The sequence below is a fragment of the Molossus molossus genome, unplaced genomic scaffold, assembly GCF_014108415.1.
Source record: "Molossus molossus isolate mMolMol1 unplaced genomic scaffold, mMolMol1.p scaffold_m16_p_13, whole genome shotgun sequence".
Lineage (NCBI taxonomy): Eukaryota > Metazoa > Chordata > Mammalia > Chiroptera > Molossidae > Molossus > Molossus molossus.
In genome coordinates this window covers 69,678,652-69,702,114 of record NW_023425348.1, presented here as the reverse complement: position 1 = coordinate 69,702,114, position 23,463 = coordinate 69,678,652, and the positions used below count along the sequence as shown (strand labels likewise).

At 38.6% G+C, this 23,463-nt stretch overlaps 1 protein-coding gene across 4 annotated transcripts; it reads right to left on the bottom strand.

Annotated features, from left to right (window-relative positions):
* Positions 1-1,133: 1,133 nt before the first annotated feature.
* On the bottom strand, positions 1,134-11,405 carry LOC118628948 (ADP ribosylation factor like GTPase 14 effector protein). Of its 4 annotated transcripts, none has more exons than XM_036260019.1 (4): positions 11,304-11,405; positions 4,252-4,750; positions 2,410-2,537; positions 1,134-1,366 (listed from the first exon to the last, which is right to left on the bottom strand). In XM_036260019.1, the coding sequence occupies exons 2-4, from the start codon at positions 4,675-4,677 to the stop codon at positions 1,138-1,140; spliced, it is 783 nt and encodes a 260-aa protein (XP_036115912.1). In that variant the 5' UTR covers positions 4,678-4,750; positions 11,304-11,405; the 3' UTR covers positions 1,134-1,137. The 4 variants fall into 4 exon arrangements, with proteins under 4 accessions (XP_036115912.1, XP_036115913.1, XP_036115914.1 ...); XM_036260020.1 differs by lacking the exon at positions 11,304-11,405 and adding an exon at positions 10,365-11,276; XM_036260021.1 differs by lacking the exon at positions 11,304-11,405 and adding an exon at positions 10,859-11,276.
* Between the last annotated feature and the right edge of the window lie 12,058 nt (positions 11,406-23,463).

Here is a 23,463-nt window from a genome sequence, read left to right as displayed (position 1 = left end):
GAAGTTTAAGTGGGGAGAAGAAATGGCCTATTTTAGTACAGATACGGGGATCATTTCCCAAGTAGTTAACACCCAACCACTTAGCTGTATCAGAACTGTTCCCTGAAGTAGGCCCTGCTTTCTGCTACAAGCAGGCCTGGCTTTGCAGTCATGAGACGGTACAAAATGGCCATTCCAAACAATCTTTCTTAGTCATTGGGGAAAATTATGATCGCTTTATTTAGCTAAAATATAAATTAAAAAATTGTAAAAAAAAGTATTTATTTAGTGCACTGTCGTTTAAAACATTAGAAAGATTTGAGAATCTGTGTATTATTTCATTGCCATAGTCCTTCGAGTTTGGATGACTTTCTATCGTTTCATTGTTTGTACTTTCAGTGTTGTGAAATATTTCTGTAATTTCCTTTAATGCGAAGTTTTTGCCATCACTTCCTCTGGGACAGCCATCCTTCCACACGAGCGCTGTGCTGGCGCCTGTGGGGCGTTCTTGGCCGAGTACCCCAGGCTCGAGGACAGCAGCGCTGTCAGCATCCCCATGACCGGTGACTTCTTCCACAAATCCATTCGTGTTCCCCTTAAATCTCACTTCTCGCATTATCATTTTCATTTCTTTGCACATTCTTTTCATAATCTACTTTTACAAAATGTCGCACACAGGACAAGGATACAATTCACCTGTATGCTTTGCTGTCTGTGAGTGAACTGATTACTAGACATGCAGTGACAAATCACGAGCAGAATTTGAGAGAAGTAATGTGACTGGTCACTGTTCATGAACTACATCTGTTATTCACATAGTGACTACTTCATGTAATTACTCACAGTGTATAGACCATGGGAACAGAAATCTGAACTGTGCTGTTAGGGAACTGGCGTTAGTCAACCGAATCACTGTAATCGAAATTTGTGGACATGTGAATTGTGCAAACTGAGGACTGCCTATACCTTACTTGTTTACACTGACCCGGACAGGCTCAAAGTGACTGCTGAAACGGCCCGTCTAAATTTACATTAGTGCAGGCTGAGGTGGTTTTAAAATTGTTGTCGTTTGGCAATCAACTTTAAAATGTATCTTAGAATGACAGAATTTTAGAAATAGAGAAAGTACTTCAAAGATCCCATAATTTGATACACAGATTATCCAGCATGTTTATTATGGATGATTTCTCCTCCTTCAATTTCGATTTGCTCGTAGAGCCACTTGCGGTCACAGCGGCATTCAGCCCCACACTTGGTAGAACCGCAGGCAGGACAAGCGTAGAAACAGCCGAGGCAGTCCTCGTCGAGGCAGTCGCAGAGGTCCATGCCGCTGAAAATCAGGAGACCCTGGCTATCATAGACCTTACTCTTCGCCGGTATCACCTGTCTGGAAAATCAACACAAGGTGAATTAGACCTCACCAATATATTATTTTTGAATAGTTAACTGAAAATAAGGTAATGAAAAAATTTAAGGAGATAAAATATTCTGAATTAGTGATGAAGTCCTGCCAGACTGGTACATGACTTACCAGACTCAAGGCTACGCTACAGCTAGTAGCATATGAACTCCATGTTAGAAGAGAGCCACTCTAAAATGTTAAGGCAAATTAAAAAAAGTCTGAATATGCCTCTCAAAGTCCATTGAAAAATCAACTGAGCAAAGGAATGGACAAAAAACTCTGTCCAAAAAAATAAGTATATTTCTGTTAAAACTTCCCTTACCTTTAAATAAAACAATAGCTAGTTAACAGTGGTATGTTTTTTGGGTTACCAATCTCTTTACTGCTTTGTGAACATATTTTTATTACAGTGTACTACTCTAGTGGTTTTTGTACTGAAATTAATCTGTTTCTTGTTCTTTAATGGGCTCTAGCAAATCTGGCCTAAAAATACTTAAAACGACTCAACAGAAAACCTTAACAGATGGAATAAACTGCATCTGTGGAAAATTTTGAATGATTATACTAACATTTCTTTGTCAATTTATATTTTAGAGATGCTCGATTTAAAAAGCCATATTCTAAACCATTTAGTTTCCTCATTCATTCTGTTGACTGTACCATACCCATTTCCATTTCATACCTATAAAAATTCTCATAAAAATTTACTTTGTAGCATGCAGCAGATATACCAATTACGTATCAATGTTTTTCAAACAATTCAATTACTCTAATTCTAAGTATAGTTTAAATTATTTTAATCTCATACCAAAAGTATTTTGTTCACTTCACTGATACCTTCCTAGAAACAAACTTTTAGAGTTGAAAAAGATGTCATTTTTTTATGAGGCCCTCAGATTTTCTTACCAATTCCTGATAATCCAATTTAAAATATTTACCCAGAAAATTCAAAACTTAAGAGAAAGACAGAGGAACAATACAGACGCGAAGCAGAAAGTTACCATATACCTAGGTAACACATAGCCTACCTGTCTGAACCAGAGTTTGTATTTTTTGTAAGCCTTCTTTTCTCTCTTTTACCAGTTTCTGGAGCAAATTCAGTTTGCTTTCCCGGGTTTGCAAACTGTAATGACTTCAAAGCTTTAGCAGTTCTTCCCTGAATAAAGGTAAACAAATTATCAACTTAAATCTTGACATCAGATCATATTACTATTTCACTTAATGTTAATCCAGGTTATTCCTTAACCTGAAAGCACAGTCTGGAACTCACAAAGAAGAAAAATAGGTTTCAGAGCCCAACTGCAACATTTTCATAGCCCTGGACCACATTCAAAATTTACTGGTTAACTTACATATATATATTTTCATTATCTAATTTGAATTTCTGGCATATAGGAGAGGGGGAAGGGCAGACATGGTGAAACCTGATACGGCCGCTGCCAACAGGGCAGAAGTCAGAAACACTACTTTATAACCCAATGGCACACAACTGAGGTTCCTACCAATGATCCTGAGTCCTTAAGTTTACGTTACAACTATATATGGTTTCAAAAGCAGAGAATATGGTTTCAAGTCCTGAAATGCATTACAAAATTTGGATAGTTAACCGTTTGTTACTTAGGAAACAGATTTATGTGATACAATCCACAAGAGCAATGGATGAAGTGGAGAAGACATCTTATGTGACAGTAGCAAGTACCTAGTATGAACTGCAAGATAACATTGGGTCCTGGAGATAAGGCCTCTAAGTGGAGCACAAAAGGAAAACACTACATATAATTTAAAATTTTAATTATCTTTTACTTTGGTTTATTAATGAAAGATAAAAGCGAGAAAAATATGCCAGCAGCAAGTATTTATAAATTAGTTATAAACAGCAATTTTGAGAAGTGCTCCTTTGACATACTTGTCTTTGTTCTACATCAAAGAGAGCTTTATGAAATCTTAAGTTGTTCTGATATGGTTAAAGAATCTGAATGGAGCCCTGTGAAGAGAGTTATAAAATATTTATTACTTACGATGTAAAAATGTATGCTTTTTGACCACAGGGAGCCCTAAAATTAGCTTTAACCATACCAAGTAAAATTTCAGAGCTAGCAGCAAAGAAAACTCACAACCTTCTCAAAAACCCAAACAAGAATGGGATAATGCCAAATGAGGAAAAAAAGTTGAAATAAGAAACAATTACTGCAAGTCACTTCTCCGATGTTTCTTTTAAAGCATAATTTTCAAGTCCTTCATAGAAAGGGGAATCCATCTTGCTATATATATAGACCCTTGCTGCTGGCATGTCCCACTGAGTTTCTTTGGTATTAGAAAAGAAACTAAGATAGTTAAGTCCTGGCTTTGCCAGAATGTTCTAAAAGTTACTCACTAGAAGTGAGTTAGCACTAGAAGTTACAGCTTGAGAGTCTTGGGCATATTATGTTATTCCTTTCCCAAGCCTACTTTCTTTATCATTCAATCTAGAATAGAGATATTCATCTAGTGTGCTACAAGAATTTTTAAAACATGCAATACCTGACTATTTAGTCAGGGGCACTGACCTCTTTTCCCTTAGACTGTCAAATGAAGAAATGACAACAGCCAACCCAACAATAGCCACCCAGTGTGAATGAATAAAAATTATACCTATTTTTTTTTGGTCAGACCTGCAAGAAAATATTTTTTTTGTGCCATGAAATAAAGAAGGCTGATAATTGGTGATCTAGGCAGTATATGGAAATATTTAAAAACACCATTTATTTTCATTTCCCCAACTTTATATCCACTGCATGATAATTAGTATAGTAAAAAAAAATATGATTTCCTTATAGTTAAACAAAACCCCACAGTGTAGAAATAACAGAAAAAATGACTCCTATACATACATCTGAATCAGGTTTTCTTCTCTGCCGGTCTTCAGAATCAACATCCACACTTCCATTGATTATCTGTGTGCATTTTGGACAAAGCTTCCAACCAGGTACAAGCTGTCTGCCAAATTTTGCACTCAGAAAAGTAGCATCATCTAAGTCAATTACATGCAAATTTTTTTTGGCTAGCTTTTTATGTATGTTGAATGGATCACAACATGACTTCTGCAAATCCTCAAATCTGTCAATGTAAATTTTTGCATGATGAAAGCAAATTGTATTGTTCCCAGAAAGTGTCATTCCAGTTCTAAGTTGAAGTAAGAGCATATCATTTGATGACAATTCTTGCAAAGTCTTGAAACCTGTGTTACGAGTATAATAGGTTTTATGGCATTCATTTGTGGTACGAAGCTGAACTCCAACTGAACACGGATCCATCATTCTTGATTCCAGCAAATTTCCTGTTTTAATTTTGTTGAGCGATTTCTCTTTAATAAGTCATGTGCAGAGCACCCTAAAGAAAATATTAAAGAGTCAGATTGTGCTGCGAACTCTTTATCTGGGAAACTGAAAAAGCATTTGATAAAATTCAATGCCTGTTTAAATGAAAGAAAACTCTTAGCAAACAAGAAATAGAAAGGTAGTTACCAAAAGCCTACAATAAACATTATTATATTGAATCATAAAACATTAGAAACATTCCCTGTAAAGTTAGAACTACATAATACCTGCTGTCACAGCTTCCATTTAACACCATATTAAAAGGTATAAGAATTGAAAAGAAACAAGAAATAACACTCAAAGATGATATAAATATCTATGGGAAAATATAAGAGGTTTTAGCAGACAAACTAATAAAATTAGGAAGATAATTTAACAAGGATACTGAAAACCAAAGACACTTTAAGATACCTTACAAAATATATAAATCTTACAAATGATATACAAGACTTTTATGGCAAAAAGACACTTTTAATACATGTAGAAATATGCCTTGGAAAGCCTATAGTAAATGTGTCAATTCTCTAGAAATTGATCTATAAATTCAAAACTACTCCAATCAAAATCCCATCAGGTATTCTGCCTACTTCCTCTTGGAATTCCGCAAACTGGTTTATATGCAAGAGTAAAGGTCCAAGTAAGCCAGGAGAATCTTGAAGGGAAACAGAGTAAGATTTATTTACTGTAGAACTATTATAATAAAAACTGTGGTATGGGCATAATATAGACAAATAGATCCATGAAAAGAGGAAGATGTATGACATATGGTATTATAAACCAATGGGTATTACACATTAATGGGAGAAGAATTTAATGAAAGGTGCTTGGAAAACTGCCTGACCATGTGGGAAAAGGCAGAATAAGATTTCTTTCTCACATAAAAATTCACTCCAGTTGGATTAAAGAATTATACATGAAAAGAGAAACCGGAAAGATATTTACAAAAAGCATAGAAGACATTGTGATACTGGGGTAGAGAAGAATTTCTTAAAAAGTAATGCACAAATCAAGTGAAAAGATGGATACATTTGACTATATGTCAAAATTAAACATTCTATATAACTCTCAATGAGAAAAAAAAGTCACACTTATAAGCTGTTGTTAGATTATTCCAGATATCTGAAAAAATCCTGACTTCTACAAATCAATGAGAAAATAGCAAAGAACCCATTAGAAAACTAAACACACATAAATAGGCAATTCACTAAGAGAACAAAACAGACAGTAAATACATGCAAAGATGTTCACTCTCATAATTATCAGTAAAGTGCAAATTAATACTATTTCTCAAACAATCACTTGGCAAAATTTTAAAAAACCTGATAACCTAGTGCCAGCTAAAATGTGACCAACTTTTATATATTTCTTATACTTCGGGAGGAATGTAAATTGCTGCAACTGTTTTAGAGTGTTTTTTTTTTTTTGCAATTTCTCGAAAAATGAAGCGTACATCCGAGGACCTTGTACTTTCAGTTCTAATTGTCTGTGCCAGGGAAATATGTCCCATATGAGCACGTTACATACAAGGACTTTCGGCATTCACTTTTTGACAGCAAAAAGCTGGAAATAACTGTAAGGACAAGGAACTGTGGGTTACTCATAGGGGGGCCTCCTACAGGACAGTTAAAATAGACTGCATGAATTACATTTATCAACATAAATCTCAAAGTGAAAAAAGATGAAAAAGTATATACAGTATATTATTTATGTAAAATTTTAAACACACAAAGTAATATATATTACTTATGGGTGAAAGCATAAATACATACTAAAATATACATAGGAGTAACAGCTAGCAAATTTGTGGATACTTCACAGGAAGAAGGTAAGGTTGGTGCATGTACACAAGTGTTTCATTATTTGCTAGTAGAGTTTTTCGTAACTAAATTTTCCAGAACAAATACACAACAAATGCAAGTCACTAGGAAAAAAAATTGATGTTGAAAGTAGATATGAAAAATTTTAATCTGGGTGGTGGTAAAACATTAAAAAATGTAGGAATCTGCAATCTCACAAGTGTTTTTATAAGCTTTACTCTCTGTTTATTTTATTTTTTAGATGTCTTTTATTTTATTTTGGGAGAGAGAGACAGAAACATAGATTGGCTACCTCCTGTACTCCCCTTACTGGGGAGCGAGCCCAGAACTCTGGCATGTGCCCTGACAGGGAATCAAACTGGGACCTCTCAGTCCATAGGAAGATGCTCAATCCACTGAGCCACACTGGCTGGGCTTTGCTCTCTATTTAAAAACTGGTGAGAAATCTTGATACTTTTTTTAAATCCTCACCTGAGGACATTTTTCTATTTTATCTTCAGATAGAGTGGGAGGGAGGGCGGGAGAGAAACATCGATGTGAGAGAAACACACAGACTGGTTGCCTCTTGCATGACCCTGACCAGGGCTGGGTACCAACTGCAACCAAGGTACATGCCCTTGACTGGAATCAAACCCGCGGGTCATTGTTCCACAGGCCAATGCTCCAGCCACTGAGCCAAACTGGCCAGGGCTTGAAGATACTCTTATGCATTTTCTGCAGAGACAAACTGTAATCAGTAAAACCACAAAGAATAGACTCTGGTCTCACGTAATAAAAAAAAGTGAATAAATATACACCTTGATGTTTTAAGTTAAAATACTAAACTTAAAAATTAAAAAATAAAATTTAAATTGTTAAAAGGTTAACATTTTAACTTAATTTAAGTACCAAGTATAGGTCCCAATCACATCAAATAAAATGGTCTGTATCATACAAATAATTAGATTTTTAAGGAGAAAAGTGTGTTAAGCTAAATCAAGGAGTGGAAAAAGAAAAATTGAGAGGTATTGTTACACAACAAAAAACTGGCTCTGACTTTTCTTAAGTCAGTATAATTAAGAAAATCTGATCAGCACATTATAAACCTGCTAATGCTTAATGTCTTATTAATGCCACAGATTCTTATATTTGTAGATAACTATAATCAATTTGTAGCCACCAATCTATAACAGGATTTACAGAACATAGGACTAGTTCTTAGTATTCAAAGACTTGAGCTACCCTGACCATATTTGATAAGGAACATCATATTTGATAGAGCATATTTGACATTCCCTATCCTTGTGACTTAGAAAATTTATTTTAGAAATTTTTTCTGTCCATAGTAATATTTTTACCCACTAGGGAATTCTTTTCCTTGGCTACTGGGAGCTTCTATTCCTTTGTTTTCTTTTAATTTGGTTAAGTCACTGTATTGTTCATAAGAATTTATTAGCAGACTATTTAAATTGTGCCAGTGAAGTTGAATAGCTTTTTCTAAGCACTCGTAGACTCTCTGGGAAACCTGGAAATATAATTAACTCAAATAAGTGTTCCTAGTATTTGCTCGAACATCTTCCACAATTGTACAAATTCTTAAATTATGTTGAAATTACTATGAACCTGGACTCTTAGTTGGAAAATGCAGTTAAAATAGTTTTTTCTTCAAGTTAGCCAACATCCCCTTTCTGGTAAACAGTGGCTTCCAAATGTCTGAAACTCTTGGCACACTTTTGAGTACTGTACTATAATTTTTGGAGGAACACTTGAAGGAATTAATCTGTCTGCACAATTATACTGTTTTCTAAGCATCCATCCGCTTAGGTGTCATTGTGGGGTTAGAATTATTTACTACTGGAGTTGCTAGACAAAATACAGAATGCTCAGTTAAATTTAGATTTTAAATAATATATGAATAGTTTTCATTTTAATTATATCCCAAATATTGCTAAAAAGTAAGCTGTTATTTGTCTGAAATTCAAATTTAACTGAGCATCCTGCTTTTTTTTTTATCCTCACCCGAGGACATTTTTCAATATTTTGTTCAGATAGAGTGGGAGGGGGAGAGAGAGAGAAAAAAGAAAAACATCGACGTGAAGGGGACACATCGAGTGGTTGCCACCCACACGACCCAACCAGGGCCGGGGACAAACTGCAACCGATGTACGTGCCCTTAGCGGGAACCGAACCCGGGTCTCTCTGGAAGCAGGACTACACTCTGCTGAGCCAAACCAGCCAGGGCAGCATCCTGCATTTTTATTTGCTAATTCTGGCAACCTCATTTACCATGCAATTGTTTTTATTTTTATTTTTTGCATCTTCCTGTAATCAGAGATCTTTCTCTGGTGCCAGCTTCAAATTATGTTCTACCTCTTACCTGCTCTTAAAAGGAATCTGAACTTCCTATGAACAAATTATAGGACCTACTCAGTTTAAAATGAAACTATTCTAAAACAAAAGCAGAGGGAAGTGCAGATTAAAAAGGGAACTAATTTTTTTCCTCCCAAAATTTTTTGGGGAGGTATGAAAATACTGTGTTCCAATGTGTTGATTTCTCATTAATTATAGCTTTTTACTTTACCAGTCTCATAATTAGTGGGGAAAGTAGCATTAAGAGGAAATTTAACCAAACAAAAAATTTACTGAATTTTTAGGTTAACTCAACAGTCCTCCCCTTTCATGAAAAAAATGCCCTTTTGTGGGGAGGGGTAAAGAATAGGATCTTATAATTTAAATAGAATTTTCTAGGTTTTCTTATTTAATGAAAATTTAAAAAATTTCATCCACCCCTACAATGCATATCAGCAGTTTTAGTTAGTTATGAGCACACATAAAGAAGTCATGCCTCTTGCAACTGTCAACGTTTTGTGCCCATTTAATATCTTCAAATATTAACTGTCTATATTACATGTGAGTGGGCACTAACAGGACTAAAGAGCCAAGATGAGATGGTCTCAATCCTCAAGAAGGTCCAGTGCCAGTAAGAAAGTTACAGAGAATTTAAAACAAAAATATAGTCCATAGTACCAATGAAAAGATTTATAGTAAGGGCCAGGTACAGTGATAGCACAAACACCATCTCATTATTCTTTACAACTCTGAAGGACTATCATCCCCATTTACATATAAAAAAATTGAAGTTTAGAGCTCTAGTTACCAAGCTAGCACAATGGCTGTATATCAGAGACACTTAAGTATTTCCTGAATGAATTAAAAAACATACACACCCAAACCTAATTTTACTTTATATGCAGAATCCATTAATTAGGTCCTAATGATTTACCCTAGGCTCACCCAATGCACTCCCCTCAGATTTTAATGCTGTCCAGTGTACACTCAGATCAAGTTTGGAAAGATGTAGCCACCTCTTCAGGACTCCAAACTCTGTTTGCAATTTGTCACTATTCAACTGGTTCCTAAAGGCCAAAGAGAACTGAGGAGGGATTTCAACAACTACGAGGTTTTCAGACCAAGAGGAATGAGTAAAGTTCTCCTCTTTCTACCTTATTTTGGATGTAAACCAAAATGGTCAAACAATAACTCATGCGCACTATGGATGGCTGAGTGATTGCGAAACTGAATTGTAATCATTCTGTTGAAAACACTTTTTTTTACCTCTTCTTAGAAAACAAAGTCTGGGCCCTTAGAATGCCATTATTTGTTCTAAAGGCCACATTACTCCAGTCAAACTACACTACCTGCAAAGTTCTTTTATGCTGTATGCCTTTATGTTGTTCTCTGCTAAGAAAGGCCTGGGCTTTCTGTCTGCCAGGTGATGCTAAGTTATCCTTCAAGGCAGAACCAGTGTCTTCACCCCTGGCTGAGCCTTACCCAAATACCATTGCTACAGGTCCTCCTTCCTTTGTGCGCACACGTTCATGTGAATAGAAAAGCTTTGTTACTTTCCAGCTGTTGGAAGACAGGAGGTATACGGTGTGACTTCATCAGCCAAGGCGGAAGAGTAGTAACTTCGTGGGATTTCCTGTTCACGGCACTCATCACAGGCTTGTTACTTGTTCGTTTTTTCCATTACACACTAAGCTCCGTGAGGGCAAGGGATCACCTGGGTCCCATTTACAGCTGAAGCTTCTCTCGCACAAAACGGACACTTAGAAGTTACCTCACAACGTCTTTTAAATGAATACATGTCCAGAAGCTGTAAGAATCTCCCACCGAGAAGGCTGAATCTCCCACATCATGTGACTAAGCCCACGGACCCCACAATGATTCCCTCCCCAATCCTGCGGTGGTCACATGCCCAAGGCCCTAGTTCACGGCTCTATCAACATGTTTCAAGCCACCAGATACGTCCGAGGAGTACCTACTATGTGCATGGTACCGGTACCCAAAACGGCTACTACTGCGCCTCCGGCTTCAACGAGGACTCGATTACAAAAATAAAAACAAAATTGGCGAGATACACGCTGGCTCAAGGCCACAAGACCCTCATCTAAACTAGCACAAGCCTGGGCTATAGGTTCGAGGGTTCCCCGTCTCTGGGAGGCGACAACCCGCGGACGCGACAGATGCAGCAGGAACCGCGCCGGGCCTCGACTCCAAGGGGGCAGGTGACCTGGGGTCGGGGGCGGGGTTTACTCTGCAAGGCGGGAGGCCCACCTGGCCGTTGAAAACTCCCCTCTCGCTTCCGGGCCTCCTCTCCCACTTCTCACCGGTCTCCGTGACCCGGCCCGGGACCTCCTCCTATCCAGGAGCGGGTCTCCACGCCCCCGCTCATTCCCTCCCACAATCTCCCCCCACGGCCCTTTCCACCTTAGCGCGAGCTGCTCCGCCCGGGTTCGAGAAGAACTCGTAACCACGCACGACGAACTCGGCGGCCCGCTCTTCCGCGCGTCCTCGCACTACCACCGAGAGGACGGCGAGCGAGAGCTAGAGAGGCTCAGCGCTACCATAAAGAGACCCGGGAGAAGCCTAGAGCGGCGCGTCGCCGGGAGCCTCCGGGGCTGGAAGGGCTGGGCGGTGTCAATTGGCGAATGATTCAAGGTGAGGCAACAGTTGCTCCCTGCGCTATTTTGGTGTCGGCCCTTGGAGGTTAGGCGTGTGTTTTAGTCCCAGAGGCCGTCGCTTCCAAGATACCGGTTTGGCTAGTTTGGAATCTGTTCGCAAACCTCTTCGCCTGACCGTGAAGCCAGATTTTTGCACCACAATCGATCTAATCCCTGAAGAAGTGAATGTGTTAAAAGGACCTCAGGAACCGACCCTTTATTTAAGGTCTCACATTTCGTTAATTTAATTTCAAGCTAAATGCATTCCAATATGCATCTCTTTTAATGACTTAGAGTATAATATGAGCTACAGGAAGATGCTTGTAAATTTTTTTGAGGAAAGAAATAACTTTATTGTATATAGTTTAGGCGCTCATCAATTAAAAAAAATTTTTTTTTCTTTATTGATTTAGAGAGAGAGAGGAAAAGAGAAGGAGAGATAGAAACATGCTTGGCCGCCTCCTGCATGCCCCTCACTGGGGATTTGGCCCACAACCTGGGCATGTGCCCTGACCGGGAATCTAACCAGCAACCTCTTGGTGCATGGGTGACACTCAGCCACTGAGCCACACCAGCCTGGCCACTCATTAATTTTTAAAGTGATTTATTCACTTAGAATCTGTGAGAGCTCATGATCCCTTAGTGGTTCTCAACCCTCCTAATGCCGGGACCCTTTAATATAGTTCCTCATGTTGTGTGTGGGGGTATCTGCATGTGGGCAGACCGCCTGGAGAGGGATAGAGGAGCGGTGTCTCTGTTCCCAAGACCATGGAAGTATGTTTTCCCGTGGTCTTAGGGGATTTTACTACCCCCTTCATGCTCCTGTGTAACCAGACAGAGTTTTGCTACTCACCAAATTACACCAGTTCTAGAATTGGGGAATGAAAGAAAGGCAAAAACAATAGATAATCTGCTCAACTGTTTCTTCAGGAGGTCACATGCAGTAGTTCTTTCAGTAATTTATGGTTGGCGCTTTGCTAATTTATAATGAGGCAAAAGAATAAAATGTATCCCTCCTTTCAAAGAGCTCAGGAGCTAGAAAGAGAAACAAAGAAGTCAAGAGTTAATCACAGCCCTGGCCGGTTTGGCTCAGCGTTTGGAGTGTCCACCTGCGGTCCGGAGAGACCCAGGTTCGGTTCCCGCTAAGGGCATGTACCTCGGTTGCAGTTTGTCCCCGGCCCTGGTTGGTCGTGCGGGTGGCAGCCACTTGATGTGTCCCTTTCACATCGATGTTTCCCTCTCTCTCTCTTCCTCTCACTCTATCTGTACAAAAAAAGGAAAAATGTCCTCGGGTGAGGATTAAAAAAAAAAAGAGTTAATCACAGTGTGGTGTGATAAATGCCATAATGGAAACGCAGAATATGAACAGTATATAATGAGTTACTAATGCAGGGGCATTCTGAGAGGAGATTATTGCTTGAATTGAGCTGGCATATGGAAAACTAATCTGATGCAGTGGTGGCTTCCAAGCAAACTACTAGGCAAGCTGCCCAAAGATAATAAAATAGAAGACTCACAGACCAAATCAAGATACTTGAATATCATGGTTTATTATTTTCTCTTTCTTTTATGTTTTTTTGGTACGTGTCCCTATCGGGAACCGAACCTGGGAGGCCGACGCTCCAACTGCTGAGCCAAACTGGCCAGGGCAACCATGGATTATTGAATTGATTTTAATGCCCAGTGAAAAACAAGGAGAAAGAGTGGGAGTAAGTTGACATGTTTAGAATAGGGCGCAAACAGGGGGAAGGCCATCACTTGAGTAAGGAGTTAAGCAATGTTCTTATGTTCTGTCTGCCACATCAGCCTTTTCCATGGATAATGTGCTTATGTAGACTAGAGTTCAGGTCGCTACAAGGAGGCCCACAGGTGGAAAGTGCTTTGAGTCAATAGCACACACACCTGCTCGGCTGGATAAGTGCAGGGAAATGTGCCTGGTCACAACCAGAGCTTACTAATTAGCCTGAACAGACATGGGTTTATTTGAATTTATTTATTTTTATTTTTTTTTGGATGGGGCACATATGCGACTGTACTAGGTGTCACCTATGGATGGATAATTTAGTGGTGACATAGCTGTCAGCCCAGAGATAGCATAATTATTCATAGCTTAGTCCCCTTTCCCCCCCTTTTAAACTATAAATGTCCTGTTCCATGATATTTTCAATTTATTTTAACTTTGGCATGACTTATAGTTTACTCACTGTGTATATTTAACAGCATTCTGCCTATGTTCCACCAAGTGCATGCTTACTTGTATTATCTATATAAAACATCCAATAAATTTTGCATTTATCTCCTAAGCTACTAGTGTAGTTAACATGTTTTTCTGACTAATAATACCTCTTATGACTTTCATCCACCCTTAAGGAAACTGCAAAGAATTCAGTATATCTAGAGTGGGAAGCTGAGAGAGGTAAGCAGAGGACAGATAATGCCCTTTATGCCACATTAGAGATACTAAATTTTATTCTGAAGTAAACTGTAAAACTCTGAGGCATGTGGAGAAGGAAGAGGTACAGAACTGGGCAGGAGATCCAGGTGGACTGTCTCGCCACGGCCTCAATCAACTCAGGGCTCTGTGGGGTGGGGTGATTCCACCCCTCCCCTTCCTTAGAGAGTTGGTAACATCTGGAGACATTTTTTGTTTTATCAGCTAGGGGGTACAACTGATATCTAGTGGGGTGAGGACAGGGAAACTGCTAAACATCCTGCAATGTGCAAGACAACCCCTCACAAAAGAACTGTCTGGTTCAAAACATCAATAGTGCCCAGATTGAAATAAGGCAATTATTATTTAAAAAAAAAAAAAAGTAAGGGAATTAAGAAAGCATGGAGAGGATAGAAGTTAAGCAAGCAGTTTTAGAAACGGATTAGACAGAAATGTGAGGAACAAGGAGAGGATGATTTTAGGGTTCTAGCTAGGGTAATTGGGAGGACAAAAGGGAAGCGGGTTAGGGAAATAGAGACAAGGAATGAAACGTTGGTTATGTTCAGTTTTAGACATCCCACTGAAGATGTGCAGCACGCCTTTGGGAAGAAGAGGCAGGCAATGAGAGGAATTTGAGCTGAAGATGAGAGTTTTGGTAAATGTTAGTACTAGATCAGAATCTCTACAGATGCGCTTCAGGAATCTGTGTTTTTGGCAAGCAAGTCGGTGATTTTGCAGCACACTGAAATTTGAAAACAATATATTTAGGTTTTGGAGGAGAAGTCTGAGAAGGAGCAGGCAGTGAGGTAGCCAGAAAACTAGGAAAGAGCCAAGTCTCACTTACCAAAGAAGGAGAGAGTTGAAAGCAGGGCTCTATCAGTAGGAGCAGTTGCTATAGTACAGGACTGGCCTTTCGACGTATAATGGGAGTCACATATGTAATTGTAAATTTTTTAGTAACAGTATTAGAAAGGTAAAAAGAAATAGGTGAAATTGATTTTATAAATATATTTTGTTTAACCCCAAATATTTAAAACATCATTTTACTGTGTAATTAATATAAAATTATTAATATAGTATGTTATATCCTTTTTCTCATACTAAGTCTTAGAAATCTTAGTATGGTGTGTATTTTATACCTCCAGTACCTCTCAGTTTGGACTAGCCATATTTCAGGTACCCAGTAGCTACGTGTGGCTATTGGCTACCATATTGAATAACGTAACTGAATAAGATAAAGTAAGAAAATAACTGAAATTAATTCTTTGGAGTAATAAGATGGTTACAGATGGTGTGTTAAGAGTCCCTTCAGTGAAGTGAAGGGTAGAAGCCAGAATGTACCCAGTTAAAGAGTGGGAAGTTAGAGATAATAGCTACCATAGAGAACATATTCAAGAAACTTTACTATTATTACTACAGTATGAGGGGCTTTTTTGTTTGTTTGTTTGTATTTTTGAGTATGAATTTAAGATCAGACAACACAATTCAGTTTTTTATGTAGGTTTTAACTGTTACATTTGGACTTCTGCTTCTGCAGATTGCCCTCCTACTGGAAGCAACTATTTTCAGATATTGGACAACAGGCAATACAGAGTTGTGATCCCCGAGAGAAGAGAAACAAATAAGGTAAGTCCTATAGTGACCCCAGCTTACTGCCTGGAGTCATGTTCAGGGCACAAAGCAGGGAAGGGAAGCTAAACAGAGACAAGTGGTTTCATTGAATGGAGGAGACAGAGGTGGGAATTCAGGGAAGCCAATGGGCTGGTGTTGGAGAGGAGGAAGTGGCACAGAGTCTTGGAGGTCTGCCCAGGTGTACCCTTCCCCTCATACTTTTGCCCGAGTACTGATCTGTGCCGTGGAAGGGTGGAACTCCAGGAGGTCTGGGAAAGAGCCATCAGAAACAATTTCTGATGCTGAGAATAGTTTGTGTTCCCATCAACCAGAGTAGAGAGATCTTGTATTGTCCCTACCAATCAAAGTAAAAGGCAGTTGGAGCCCGGCCAGTGAATGCCCCATCCCCTGCTCTCCCTCTCCATCTCCCCTTCCTGTCCTTCAAGTCTCTCCACGTGGTCTCTGTGCTTAGATGAGTTTGGTCTTCCTCACTGCACACTAGCTCTAAGGTAGCTGGAGTTATTACTTGGCGGCTCAAGGCTTCTGGTGCTTGGGCTCCAGCAAACAAGGTAAAAGCTGCTTCATCTTCTATGTCCTACCCCTGGGGTCGTGTATTGTCACTTCCAACCGTTCTGTTGGTTATCTGTGAGTCACTGAGCTTGGCCCGGATTCAAGGAGAGGGAACATAGCTTCCATCTCTTGATGGAAGAAATGTGAAAAAAATCTGCAGATGTTTTGAAAATGCATAAAATGGCATAGTCTAGTACTAAATTTAATAACTTCCATAATTTCAAAGTAGTGATGAGTATAAATAATAATTCGAGAGATCTGTACCAACTCTAATTTGATACAGAAAATCGGTGATTTCTGTTGGTGATAAGGTTATAGGTACTGTAGACACAGTTGCCAATAATACTATAATTGATTGTCTGCATTTGTAAGTAAATGAAACACTCAATTTCAGTTAGAGGTTCGGGGAAATAAAGAGATAACTATAAGTAGGGGTTTATAAGAGCAACATTAAGAGACTATATGAAGTTAGGGAGCAGGACTATGTAGAGACAAATCCGTAATGTGACAATTTTGATTTCTTTTCTAGTGTACTGATGTCCTTGTGCGGGACCAGTGAAATCAGACAACTGGATTAACTCATGGTAGAGGAATTGTCAATCAGGTGCATCAGAAGGACAAGGGACAGTGGAATTTAGAATTTTGTCAAGGAAGTCACTGGATGGTAAGAGTTATGAAAGAAGATGCCATGTTGGTTTGGTTTACTATAGTATTCCCACAGCCTACGACTGACTGACAATTAAGTGGAATAGTTCAAGTTATAAATCTCCCTCTGCTGGCGTCTTGGCAGTATTGCTCTTCAAAGCTCTGCATAAGGCCCAAATAAGGGTTCTCATGAAATTCCCAAAATATTTTGAATTGTTCATATTGTCCCTATAAATAAGGCCCCCCTCAAGTCAAAGCATCCCCACTAAAGCCATCAGTACCTTCTTTTCCTATCACTAATAATGGCTGATACAGAAAAGACAAAACATGTAGACGCTGATGGCTTGACTCCTAATTTTCCAAGAGAGTCAATCAGAAGAAGCGAGATATATGGAATATGTTATTTTCCAAGAATATGATCCTCATAGATTGAGATGCAACCTGATAGAATGGAGAAAACACTGCATTTTGAGTTAGAAGATCTGGCTATGAGCCTTGGCTTTCCCTGTTTCTTACTGGTTGTGTGACCTTCGGGAACTGTTACTTTTATATTGGTTGTGTAACATTACCATTCTGGAACTGAGTTTCATCAACCTCCAGAGCTGTACAACAGAATCGTTGGATACTTTTCTAATTCTAATATTTTATTATTCTAAGTGCTGTTGAATTATGAAAATTTAATGATATATTTCTGCTTTTTTTCTTTATACCATTTGGCTCATTTTCAGATGTTAGCAAAATGATTAAAGTCATTTCTATAATTGTCACCTTCCTTCCTTGATATAGTGCCAAACACACTGTGGACACCCAAATGAATCTTAATTGATACAATAATGGTTATGATGGCAATGAAAAGCCCTGAGGTTTTAATTTGAGCCAAATTTTCTCTTGGTTATATGGCTAGTATTTTGAGTAGCAGCTGTGAACAGATCTGTATTTCCTTCCCCATGCCACCCCCACAACAGTCTGAAATGTTTGCTTCAAATGAGAAAAATCTAAAGCTAAAAATGCAGCTTCAATCTGTCCCACTGTCCAGTCATTAGTTAACTTTTCTGTATCACATTTCTTAATTTTTTTCTTTATTGATGTTAGAGAGAGAGGAAGGAGGAAGGAAAGAACATCAGTTGGCTGCCTCCTGCATGCCCCACACTGGGTATCGGGCCCACAACCTGGGCATGTACCCTAACTGGGAATCAAACTGGTGACCTCTTGGTGCAAGGGTCTGCGCTCAACCACTGAGCCACTCGGGCCAGGCTATATCACTTTTCTTTAAACAAGTTGACTCTTAATTGTTGCAAGAAATGAGGATACAAAGTGGTGGGAGGGAAGTCAGGAGATACAGGTTCAAATAACAACTCTATTCAGTTTAATACTGAGATCAGAATATAGCATGTCATGAACGGGAGAGCATGTGTGAGCTGATTATTCCAGTTCCCAGATATAATTGGAAGTCCATAAATAGTAGCAAGAATAATTACAGCTACCAGTTATTGAGAGCTTACTAGGTGCAATTGATAGAAATGGGTATTGTGATCTACAGTAAAAAAAATTTATAATTAGTTTTTGTCCCCTTTCCTGACAGAGCTCCTAAAATCCTTAGAATTTCTTAAGAGATAAGAGTGATACAGGCATCCTTGTTATTCATAACAAGACCTTTACAACAATACCAGAGTTTATGTTAATGAGGAGACTATTAAAAAGCCCCAAAGGATGGGAAACTGGTTGCTAGGGGAACCAACCCTGTGGCTAGAGGATTGGAACCTTAGGCCCCACCCCCCCCTCTAAGAAGGGAAGGGGGCTAGAGATTTACTTCAGTTACCAGTGGCCAGTGACTTAACCAACCATACCTACTTAATGAAGCCTCCATAAAAACCCCAAGGATGAGTTTTAGAGAGGCCCCCAGGTAGGTGAACATATGTGAGGTTCTGGGAGAGTGCTGTACCCCAGAACGGGAATGGAAGGCTCTGAGCCTCTTCTCACATACATAGTCCTGTGCAAGTCAGATCAGTCTGTTCCTGAGTTATATATATATTTCTAATAAACTAGTAATCTAGTAAGTAAAATGTTCTCCTGAGTTCTGTGAACTGCTTTAGCAATTTAATTGAGGAGAGGGTCATGGAAACTGACAATTTATAGGTAGGAGGTCAGAAGCATATATAACAACCTGGACTTATATTGCAGTCTGAAGTGCAGAAGGGCATTTTTGTAGGACTGAACCCTTAGCCTTTGGGATCTGACGCTATCTCCAGATAGTGTCAGAATTGAGTTAAATTGTAAGACACCCAGTTGGTGTCAAAGAGCTGCTTGGTGTGTGGAAAACCCACACATCTGGTATCAGAAGTAAAGGATTATGTAGTGTAAAGGAAAACACAGGAGGAGGTGTGTTTTTTCATACCTGTGGGGCAGTAATGCATAGAACACGGGCATGCAAACTAATAAGGGAATCTAGAGTGCTTACTGGGGTAGGGCCAGCTGAGCTAAGGCATAAAGGTTGAGTAGGAATGTATTTACTCAACATATTTCTTTCTTTTTTTTTTTATCCTCACCTGAGGACATTTTTCTATTTTTTGTTAAGATAGAGTGGGAGGGAGAGAGAGGGAGAGGGAGAGAAAGAGAGAGGGAGAGAGGGGGAGAGGTAGAGAGAGAGAGAGAAACAGAAACATCGACGTGAAAGGGACACATCGAGTGGCTGCCACCCGCATGACCAACCAGGGCCAGGGACAAACTGCAACCGAGGTACATGCCCTTAGCGGGAACCGAACCCGGGTCTCTCTGGATCGCAGGCTGACACTCTAACTGCTGAGCCAAAATGGCCAGGGCAACATATTTCTTAATCCACTTTAACTTCTTTCTTTGGCTTTTCTAGGTGCTTCTGTCCCCCATCCACATGATTATGGTAAGAACAACCATTCAGTGTACTTGCCACAAATTTTTGTCCATGATTAGACACCTGAAATATGTTGGGGCAGTCAGTATGGCTCCCTAGGAATATATTTTTGTAGTATCTGTACTGTTTTTTTTACAGTTGACATTAATTATTATTTTATATTAGTTTCAGATGTGCAGCATAGTGGTTAGACATTTATATAATTTACCAAGTGATCTCCATAATTCTAGTAACTTCCTGGTGCCATACATTGTAATTATAATATTATTGACTGTATTTTCTGTGCTGTGCTAAAACATCCCTGTGTCTATTTTGTAAATACAATTTGTAATTCTTCATATATATATATCTCTTTATTGATTTTTTTAGAGAGAAAGGAAGGGAGAGAGAGAGAGAAACACTGATGTGAGAGAAAATCATTGATTAGTTGCCTCCTGCATGCCCTCTACTGGGCATCGAGCCTGCAACCCAGGCAAGTGCCCTGATCGGAAATTGAACTTGGACCTCTCAGTCTATGGAGTGACACACAGTCTACTGAGCCACACCAGCCAGGCCCAATTTGTAATTCTTAATCCCTTCACCTTTTTCACCCAGTCCCCCAAACCCTCTCCCATCTGGCAACCATCAGTTTGTTCTCTGTACCTGTGATTCTGCTTTCATTTTGTTTATTTTATTCTTTAGATTCCACATATAAGTAAAATCATTTGGTATTTGTCTTTCTCTGTCTGGCTTATTTCACTTAGCATAATATCCTCTAGGTCTATCCATGTTGTCGCAAATGGTAAGATTTCATTCTTTTTTGTGGCCATGTATATATGTACCTCATCTTTATTCAATTGTCTATTGATGGGCACTAGGGTTACTTTTATATATTATAAATAATGCTACAATCAACATAAGGATGTATATATCTTTTCAAATTAGTGTTTTGGATTTCTTCAGATATATTCCCAGAAGTGGAATTGCTGGTTCATAAGGTAGTTATATTTTTAATTTTTTGAGGAAACTCCATACTGTTTTCTATAGTGGCTGCACCAATTTGCAGTCCCACCAACAATGCAGGAGGGATCCTTTTCTCTACATTCTAGTCAATACTTGTTGTCTGAAAGGTTTGAGGTGATATCTCATTGTGGTTTTAATTTGCATTTCTCTGATGATTAGTGGCATTGAGCATCTCTTTATATGTCTGTTGGCCATCCGTATGTCCTCTTTTGAGAAGTGTCTATTCAGGTTCTCTGTCTGTTTTTTAATTGGATTGTTTTTTGTGTGTGTTAAGTTGTATGAGTTCTTTATGAATTGGATATTTACCTCTTATTGGATATATCATTGGTGAATATCTTCTCCCAATAGGTAAGTTGTCGTTTTGTTTTGTTAATGGTTTTCCTTGCTGCACAAAAACATTTTAGTTTGATATAGTCCTGTTTGTTTATTGTTTTCTTTTGTTTCCCTTGCCTGAAGAGATATATCAGAAAACGTTACTAAGAGCAATATTAGAGAGTTTACTGCCTATGTTTTCTTCTAGGAGTTTTATGGTTTTGGGTCTTACATTTAGATTTTTGATCCATTTTAAGTTTATTCTTATATATGGTATAAAATGGTCTAGTTTCATTTTTTTGCATGTATTTGTCCAGTTTTTCCAACATTATTTATTGACTAGATTGTCTTTACCCCATTATGTATTCTTACCTCCTGTGTCATAGACTAATTGACCATATAGGCATAGGTTTATTTCTAGACTCTCTATTCTGTTCCATTGAAATATGTGTCTGTTTTTATGCTAATACCATGCTGTTTGATTACTATAGTACTATAGTATAGTTTTATATAATTGCAGCATTATTTATAATAGCCAAGATATAAAAGCAACCTAAGTGCCCATCAGCTGATGAATGAATAAAGAAGAGTGGTAATACATACAATGGAATATTACATGGCCATGAAAAAGAATGAAATCTTAGCATTTATGAAAGCATAGATGGATCTAGAGGGTATTATGCTAAGTGAAATGTGTAAGACAGAGAAAGACAAGTACTACATGATTTCACTTACATGTGGAATCTAAAAAATAAAATAAATGAACAAGCAAAACAAAAACAAATTTATAAATACAGAGAACAAACTGGTGACCACCAGATGGGAGGGTGGGGGGATAGGGGATGGGTGAAAAAGGTAAAAAGAATTATGAAGTACAAATAACCAGTTATACAAACATGGGGAAGTAAAGTACAGCATAGGAATATAGTTAACAATATTGTAATAACTATGTATGGTGTCAGATGGGTACTAGACTTATTATGGTGATCATTTTGTAAGGTATATAAGTGTGTACTCATTATGTTGCATACCCGAAGCTAATATATTGTATGTCAACTGTCATTGAAAAACAAAAAATTTTTTTCTTTATTGATTTGAGAGAGAGAGGAGGGGAGAGGGAGAGAGAGATAGAAACATCAATGAGAAAGAACCTTGATTGACCGCCTCCTGCATGCCCCCAACTGGGGATCAGGCCCACCAGCTGGGCATGTGCCCTGACCAGGAATTGAACCAGCAACCTCTTGGTGCATGGGTTGATACTAAGCCACACCAGCCAAGGTGAAAACAAAATTTTTTTTTTTTATCCTCACCTGAGGACATTTTTTCGTTTTTTTGTTCAGATAGAGTGGGAGGGAGAGAGAAGAAGAGAGAGAGAGCGAGACACATCGACATGAAAGGGACACATCGAGTGGTCGCCACCTGCACGACCCAACCAGGGCCAGGGACAAACTGCAACCAAGGTACACGCCTTTAGTGGGAACTGAACCTGGGTCTCTCTGGATCTCAGGCCGACGCTCTAACCACTGAACCAAACCAGCCAGGGTGAAACAAAATTTTTTAAATTCTCCAGTTTAAAAAAGAAATCTTTGCTTATTCTTACCTGTATTTCTTTACACATAAGCATAGCAACTATATTTGTTTATTTCAACTGGTACTAGACCATTTAGAATATAACTGATTTGTATGCTCAGAATGACAGGTTATGGAAATCTGGGGAATTCAGTGGTCCCATACAAAAAATAACAAAATCCTCAAGATGAAATTATAGAGGCATGGATGTTTGTGTATAGGCTGTCAAAATTCTTATGCTTCTCATTTCTGCAGTGATAAAACCAAGCAATAAATGTGAATAATTAGGGATCCAGTAAAAATATTTAAGAACAATCTCTGATTTATTGACTAGGCATTTTCCTGCCTTCTTCCCCAACTCCCAAAGTTCACTTGGTGTAATCATGTATTATTTTTAATTTTGTATGTTTTTTATTTGACATTTCCCCCCCAATTTTTTGGACTCTTCTTTGTTGGCACTCAACTTAGAACAATCTCCTTGGGAATCTGATGCCCTTTCAGTTCACTTCTTAAATGTTCTTAAATATTGACAACTATCAAACCCCTAAATCCTATCTTTCCACATGGATTTTATACTGGGTTTGATTTTTTTTCTTATTTGTACTATCCATTATAGAGGACGTCATAGCTAGCATGTTGCCCTAAGTGCTTATGCTCTACCCCCACCCTTCTTTTAAAAATATAGGCTGATATTTTAACAGCTGGCTGCTCAGCCCAGGGAGATTTAAGAACCAATGAACATTTGAGAGGAAAGCAGTTATATTTCTTGTGCACCTATTATTCGCTAAGAGTTGCTAGGTGCTTGATTTCATTAAGGCAGTGGCTAAGTATGCTTTCTTCACCAGTCCATCTGCAGTATCTAGCATTCTGCCTGGGACAGAATGCCCGCCGAATATTGTT